The 7,655-nt window shown below is 38.9% G+C and overlaps 2 protein-coding genes across 3 annotated transcripts in view; one reads left to right on the top strand and one right to left on the bottom strand.

Annotated features, from left to right (window-relative positions):
• Positions 1-2,565, top strand: part of LOC106512871 (gremlin-2) — a 9,439-nt gene extending 6,874 nt beyond the window's left edge. Inside the window, exon 2 of the mRNA XM_014001392.1 lies at positions 1,285-2,565. Within this exon, the coding sequence (XP_013856846.1) occupies positions 1,286-1,864 (579 nt within the window). The 5' untranslated portion in view covers position 1,285 and the 3' untranslated portion in view covers positions 1,865-2,565. The remainder of the gene's footprint in view (positions 1-1,284) is intronic.
• Positions 2,566-2,725: 160 nt separating this feature from the next.
• The window catches only part of LOC106512674 (formin-2), a gene marked incomplete at its 5' end in the record, with an annotated part of 30,847 nt that continues 25,917 nt past the window's right edge, over positions 2,726-7,655 (bottom strand). Inside the window, 4 exon segments of one of the 2 annotated variants that reach the window (XM_014001316.1) lie at positions 3,369-3,486; positions 3,639-3,720; positions 5,195-5,344; positions 6,175-6,226. In XM_014001316.1, coding sequence (XP_013856770.1) covers positions 3,460-3,486; positions 3,639-3,720; positions 5,195-5,344; positions 6,175-6,226 — 311 coding nt within the window. 2 annotated transcript variants of the gene reach the window in all.

Genomic DNA, 7,655 nt, shown 5'->3' with positions numbered 1-7,655 from the left:
GCACAAAACTGTAGAGCTTGCATGTCAGGCCAGAAGTTCATGCAGTTAAACTTACTGTCAGMGCAACGGAAGACAAATGAGACTGTGTTGTTTATGAAACGTACTACTGTAGATCACTCGGGGATGAAGGGAGGTCGTGACTCCTTAATGCAGAAGGTGGCAGCATGTGTCCTTTGACTTCATGATGAGTTTTTGTGGTTGTGATAATAGAAAAAAAAAGATTACTTTGATACAGCTTCTCTCCAAGATGGACAAACAGCTGTTGTGTAGCTCATGGCTGGGACTTTGATAGAACGACTTGTGTGCTCCTGTGGATCAAGCCCCCCCCCCCCCCCCCCCCCCCGACCATATGCAAACAAAGTGGATTATGATAAAGTAATTTGTTCCATGTCAGAGTGAGTCACAAGTCCAAGAATGAAAAAGAAGAAGAAAAAAAKACATTTGCACAGCAAAGACGTGTCTGTAAAGAGTAGCAGCCAATGGCCTTGAGGTAGTTTGGTTCCCCATCAGAATCTCTGACTTGATATCATGCAATGCTCGTCAAGAGCAACATCTGCTGAAAAGATGCTTGAGTGATGGTCAAAAATGTGCTGGCCCCAAACACTGACGGCATTCAGGCGGATACTCCATCCTGAATGGCAGGGAGATCATTTCTCCAGATCTGATACGAGGATGATACAGAACGGCATTTATGGACACCGTGGGTCACTCTCAGTTCAGGTTTCCTCACAATATATCACCAAAGAGTAGAAGAGTGGACTCCCAAAGGGAACTGTACAACTCCTCAACTCTTCTCCTAATAACATGCAGATGGGCCGCTCTAATGCCTGTTTACATATCTGCGGCATAGTTCATGAGTAAAGTAAGCAAAGGCCTAATTATTTTACTCAGCGATGGGACCAATAAAATCAACTTCCCCTTCTCGTTATGGGTGCTTAAATGCGTCCTTTGATGGCGAGGTTTTGTTTATTTTGTAAGAGTYGCGTAGCTGAGAGGAAAGCAAATAGAGGTAATGACACAGACATGCTGACAAATGAGGGTCCTGGTGATGAATTCATTTGCTCCGTGATGCCTGGAGGGCTGGACGGCAAAGGTGGCTCAAAACGAGCGGCCAGTCACACAACTGCATTTTTCCCAGTTATAGAAATGTTTGCTTTTGTATGAGTGCATTGTCCCACAAGGCTTTATTGTAACAACCTTATATTTTTAGAATTGTGATAAATTAGTTTTTTAGTGTTTTTGCCCCGGTCATGTCACATAATAAGTTTTTGTTTCTTTTTGCAGAATGCTGTGGAGAATAACTATTCCCATCATACTTGCTGGGTTTTTCTGCATGACAGCAGAAACCAAAAAGCCCCGTCCGCAGGGCTCCATACCCTCCCCGTACAAGACAAAAGGAAACCTGTCGGCGGACCACCACCACAGACTACTGCAGCAGAAGCCGGAGGTCCTGTCTTCCAGCCGAGAAGCCCTGGTCGTGACTGAGCGCCGCTACCTCCGGAGAGACTGGTGCAAGACCCAACCRCTGCGTCAGACGATCAGCGAAGACGGGTGCCGCAGCCGCACCGTGGTCAACCGCTTTTGCTACGGCCAGTGCAACTCCTTCTACATCCCACGCCACATGGGCCCCAGCTCGGGTCACGGACCGAACCGAGGTCAGGCCTCAGGTTCTGGGAGAAAAAGCAACAACAAAGCTCAAGAACCTTTTCAGTCCTGCTCCTTCTGCAGGCCACACCGCATCACACAGCTCACAGTGCAGTTAGACTGCCCCGACCTGCAGCCCCCCTTCAAATACCGGAAGGTGCAAAGGGTCAAACAGTGCCGCTGTATGTCTGTGGATGTGAGTGGTCACGGGAAGCTGTGAAGGAGAGCCTAAAGGTCCCGAGTTCTTCCGAGGAACTTGCAAAAGCAAGGAATGAATTCAATTGGAACTATCCAAGTATTTTTTTGTGCAAATGCTTTRTCCTACATTACAAAACAATTAAAACGTGTGATACAAAGGATTACCACTGGCTAAATTAAAAACATGCAGCCAAGCTGTCATGTCAGTGCAGCTGAAAAAAAAGGTGATATTGGTCTTTGGGTTTAACGATGAGCAACGTTTCCCTGACTGAGATTCCACAAATACCCAAATGAACTAAATGCCTTTTCACAATCTACAAAACAATACAAACACTGAAAATGACTGTGCTGTCCATACAGCATTTGGAAACTTTTCTAAACAATGCAACCACTATAATTTTATTTTTTGCAGATGTTTGAGAATTACACAGCTTGCCCAAATGTTTGCGCCACTTATTTTTTTTAACATCTATTGTGTCCATTATCTTCCTTTGTTTTGATAAGGATGTCTTCATTGTTGGGAAAAGAAGATCAAGAAACATGAAGCTACACAGCAACGACCATKATCCACTTGGGTGCAAGCAGACCGTTTATCATTTACTAGCTAGATAAATAAAAACCTTCTGCAGCATTTGTAATAGTGGTGCAGAGCTATATATACACAAGTTKTTTTTTATGTTCATGTAATTATGTTTAAATATATTAAATCTATTTCATATGAAATGTGTTTAAAGTGCATGTATCACAACCAGACACAATCAGCAATGGCAGGTTTTTATTAAAATTTAGTTTAATAGTTATATCCAATAAATAGACATTTGTGGACATATTTATTCAAAACACTATTATTGCACATAAAACAAAAATCCATTGCTTGATCATATTATAGAAATTCAAACTTTCACACAAGAGGAAAGGTATTTTGCTTGTAAAAAAGATTTCACTCAAAATGAACAGATCAAAAATACTGCTGGATATAACAGAAGGAACTTGTTTCACACCATGAACATAGAAACCTTTGCATGAAAAGAATGCTAGAAAAAGATACAATTTGTTAAACATTTTGACTATCACCAAGATTTTAACACAGTGAAACTTTTAAGAGTAAATCTAACCACCATTTTAACATGCATCATTAAAGCACATCTGCAGCGTCTCAAAAATAAGCCCCTTGCTACAGCATTTATATTGCATCACTGCTGTCCCATAAGGCACTGTACCTCCTCTATAAAAATGTTGAATTTTGTGTTTCTTATCCTTAAAGAAATTATAAATAGGTTGTGATCTTATTGTCCAAAAACATAAAGAAACTGCAATTAAACAAAACGGATATAAAAGCTTGTAAAACTGATTTTGATAAAGTAAAAATAAATAAATACAAAAAATCAATGTTCAGTGAACATTTCCTGAATAAAATCTCTCATCTGAAAACATTTGTTTGGTTGCAGAGTTTCATTTAAAAACAAAGATATTTCTTTGTGCAGCTGGGAACAAAGAAGCACATTTGAATTTTTTATCAATTTCGAGCCAACAATGAAAACAAAATATTGAAATTTTACAGGTGAGCCATGTTGGATTGTGCTTGTGCAAGTGGCTTGGTGAGGATTTTTTTTTGCTTCAGATCTTCTTACCCAGCTTTGCTTTCTGTGAAATTAAAAACACACAAAACYGGGTTGTTATTATCAGCATTAACCTTAACATTTAGACGGGCATAACAATAGAAACATCAGTTTGTACTAAAGAAAAGAAACATGCAGGAAGGTACTGTATATTAATCAAAACAGCAGCATACATACTATTCCTGTGGCATTTTTGGTTGTCACGTTGTAAGTACCCTTCTGCCTGGCCTGCTTGAAGCACTCTTCAGCCATTTTTACCCTTTTAAAAAAACAGCAGTGACCACCATTAATCTATAGCAGGTGTCTCCAAACGTTATCTCCTTAAGAGCTACTTTCACAAAATGAAATTGTCTGAGAGCTACATTTTGCAACATTTAAATTTAAACCATTGGAATAAGCTTATTTTGCACAAAAACAACATTATCTTCAGTTCACATGAAACTATCACAAAATACACTGAATTTACATGAATGTGCTTTGTGTTTATCCATTCATGTTAGTTATTAGTATTTCACACTAGTAACTAGCAAGGGTTTAACTGCAACAGATTTGTGCACAAATAACATTGGGTGACAGGTCTCCGATTTTTTTTCCCGCATTGTAGACTCCAGCGGGAAGAAACCCCCTGTCGTGACATACACAGCAGTGGGAGAGGTTTCTCAGGAGTTTAGCACAGTGTGTCTCAAGGAGCTGTGAAAGGTGTATGCAAAAATGAATGCCGAACAGCCACATATTACGTGTTGTCTGCCGATCGACCATATTGAGCCCTAAACTGTTGGATTGACAACCAAGGGGAAGGGACATTTATAAATTGACAGGAATTAAATTAAAGTTTGTTTGATCAGTGACAAATAAAATTTTGCTTCGCCTAGTTTTTCACAAGCACTGAAGAGCTACTTTAAATGAGCTCACGAGCTACTGTTTGGAGACCCCTGATCTATAGAAATGTCAAGAGGAGATAATTGGGCCACTCATTCTACTGATTTTTTACACTTCAGCCTGTGCTGAAGGAGTATTTTTGTTACGGGTTTGTCAAAGGTCAGCCCTGCTACAAAATGTTTCACTCAGTTTGTTTCTGCATGGAGTGAAAAAGTTGTTAAAATTAGTTTGCACTTTAAAAGAACAAACAATCAGCAAGATGGCATTAAATGTGTGCCCGTGCTCCAGCTGCATATGCCCATTCTCTGGAATTTAAAAAGGAAAATCGGAGTGAGAACTGAGATAATGGACTGTGGCCAAAACAAACAAAAAAAAGCTAATGCTTTCAAATTTGTTTTTATTCATTCCTACTGAACTAGCAAACTGACATTCGACTCCCTTTTGCAAAATAAATGCTATCACAATTCAATCTTCATTGGAGATAATAGACCAATTTGCCATTTGTTGACATATCCAACAATATCTTTACAGTCATCAAAGCACTGGAAGGCAACTGGATGGTGGAAGTTTTGGATCATTTGCCCCTTTTTTTTCCCTCCCTCCATGAATTTGAATGAACCTGATAGGATCTCCAGTGAACTCGAGATGCACCGCAACTTATTAGGGCCGCGGAAACACAAGTTGGGGAGAAATCCCAAATGTACAAACATGGTCGCATCTGTGATGACATTCTAGAATCAGATGGAAACAATGTAGAATCCATGAAAAAAGGTAATTTTAACACAACAGTTTCATGTCTAATCAGAAAAAAAGGCTAGTATCAGTTAAGATGTCACATTCTGCAGCTTTCTCACCGTTCTTGCAAGAGCAGCTTATTCTGTTTCTTCCAGTGCTCTTTGAAATCTGTAGAAAACTCGTGCCAAACGGAGAAGAATGTGTTGGGAGAGACTTCTTTCTCCCCTGCCTTGGGTTTTACCGAGAAGGACACGCTCAACTCCAAAAAGCTGAAGACAGAACAAAAGCATTCATATTTCAAGGCCAAGCTATTACAACACTAGGTTACAGAAACTTGCACCAAATCTTGTGAAATCTGGCAGARCTATGGAAAATGTGCAAAATATCAAAGCTAATCTTAGAATAAGGGGATTTTACAGATATCTGATAGAATAAAAACAAACAATTGTTGCAATAAACATAAAGTAGCAGACTCATGCTATCAAACAGCTTATAGTTTTATATTTACAGCTTTACAAGGATTTCTTCAATGYTCTCATGTACAGACGATAACTGAAATAGTGATGCAATAATGGGAAAAAAGTATGAAATGGATACAAAGACATCCTCYAAAAAGAAAGCATGCACATAGAAGTGGATGACACATGCTAAAGTGTTAAATGTGGCAGCCATTTGCAGTGGATCAATTTAACGGACAGGTTGGTCTGTCTTTGTTTGGAGTGTGCTATAGGAACGCATTCCTGGCCGGCAGAAACAGAAGCCTGGAGCCATGGCTGTCTACTCTTGCTCCACTTAGATAAACAACGTAGACACAGCATAGGGGGCCTCAAGTCTGCTGCAGGCCTGGCACGATGGCCTGCACCTTTTATGTAACTGAAGGAACCAGGAGGCATAAATATTGACAAAACGGCAAGATTATATTTCTTTGTGGCCATAAAAATGGATCACTTCAAACTGTATTGGATTGCATTGCTCTTTAGTTTCATATTCACAGCTACGATCAATGCTTTGACACTTGAGAAAAGACCAAATGTAAACAAAGTTTTGGGGGAAAAATGGCTTTAAAAAACACACTGATGCAAACATGAAAAGCTCTTACATCTGCTGTGTGTCTGTCAGCTGCTTCTCCTGCTTTTCAAGCTCTGATTTTGCTGTTCAGGAAAGTAAAACACAAGTAGAAAAATAAATAAATAAAAATATATCACAGACCAGTATTTGAATATTAACAYATCCCGAAGAAAAACTCTGCACCTATTACACAACATGACCATACAAGAGGATTCAAAATGTCACAATATTTGAGCTCAGCTCATCATTTGCAGGGTCAACACTGAGCCACCAGGATCGTCTCCTGCGGCACGACTGACAAGAGCTGAAAAAGCTCAGAACAAGTGCCTCTTTGTGTGGCATCCCTTCAAATGATGACAGACGTGCATATGTGTGCATGTTTGTAGATGCTACAAATGATAAAATAGCTTCRGTGAAGAGTGACAGCTGAGTGAAACCACTGCTGGGGAGTGGCTCAAACTGCACATCCAGCAGTATTATTTTTTTCTTTAAGTTTGTGTAAAATTATAGTTTAGCGATGAATTAATCCATTTTTATTCCCCTACTGTTCAAACGTACCCATTTCCTATCATATTTCATGCACGTTTAATCTGACAAATGCATCTTTCGTACTACTTATGAGATGACACTGAATGCCTTAGGTGTGTGTCGATAAACAATTTTTTCAACTATGTTATTGGATGTAATTTAACTCTGAMTCTTTCCACAGCAAAGGCACAGTGTGGAAGTAGAGCCTGGTTTGAGTGTTGAGCTTTAAAAAAAAAACAAAGCTTTTGGACAAAGACAACTCTAGTCACTTTTGTCTTATAGCTGCAAAACATTATCAARTGACAGWAGTAGCYGTCATTCATTCCTAAATKAAAATAAAATGAATTCAAGCCTGTCCATGTAAATGAGTACTAGTTTCTGCATGGAAATGACTGCAAYGATTATCGTGGTCACAAGACTTAATCCAATATCACTGGATGGGCGATGTAAAAAGAAATCCTCAGACAGCTTTTTTTTAAAGCTCACCAGTGAGGGAATTGTTACATGAAAAGCTACATTTCATTCCAAATCTGCTCTTTTTTTTCATTTATTCATTTTATTTGTAACAATTACATACACAAACAAATAAAAAAACATGCAATCAAAATAAAATCTAATAAAATGAAAGGCAGCAGAAGAAGAATAAATCTTATATCTGCCACTTTTTTRTACCAAACAAAATAAAAGTAAATTACAACAAAAAATGCTATTAAATGCCTTTTGGTGTGTACTTGGAGTCGCTCTGAGTGCAGAAACTTTCAATTTAGTCTCTCCACTGCTGTGTAGATATCTTTCTGGATCATATTTTTTCCTCATATTTTTCCTCTCTTTCTTTCCTATGACATTTTCTGAATCATCATAGAATTTGTGATGGAATTTCCAAATAAAGTCTGAGCTCACAAATCGACTATTTCATTGTCTTAATTCTCCTCTCGCTCTGGGTCGGACTCTGGCTCCAACATGTAAGGCTGGATAGACAAGTCT

The sequence above is a fragment of the Austrofundulus limnaeus genome, unplaced genomic scaffold, assembly GCF_001266775.1.
Source record: "Austrofundulus limnaeus strain Quisiro unplaced genomic scaffold, Austrofundulus_limnaeus-1.0 Scaffold0, whole genome shotgun sequence".
Taxonomy (NCBI): Eukaryota; Metazoa; Chordata; class Actinopteri; order Cyprinodontiformes; family Rivulidae; genus Austrofundulus; species Austrofundulus limnaeus.
The sequence above is the reverse complement of the archived record's forward strand: the minus strand, read 5'-3'. Positions and strand labels throughout refer to the sequence as shown.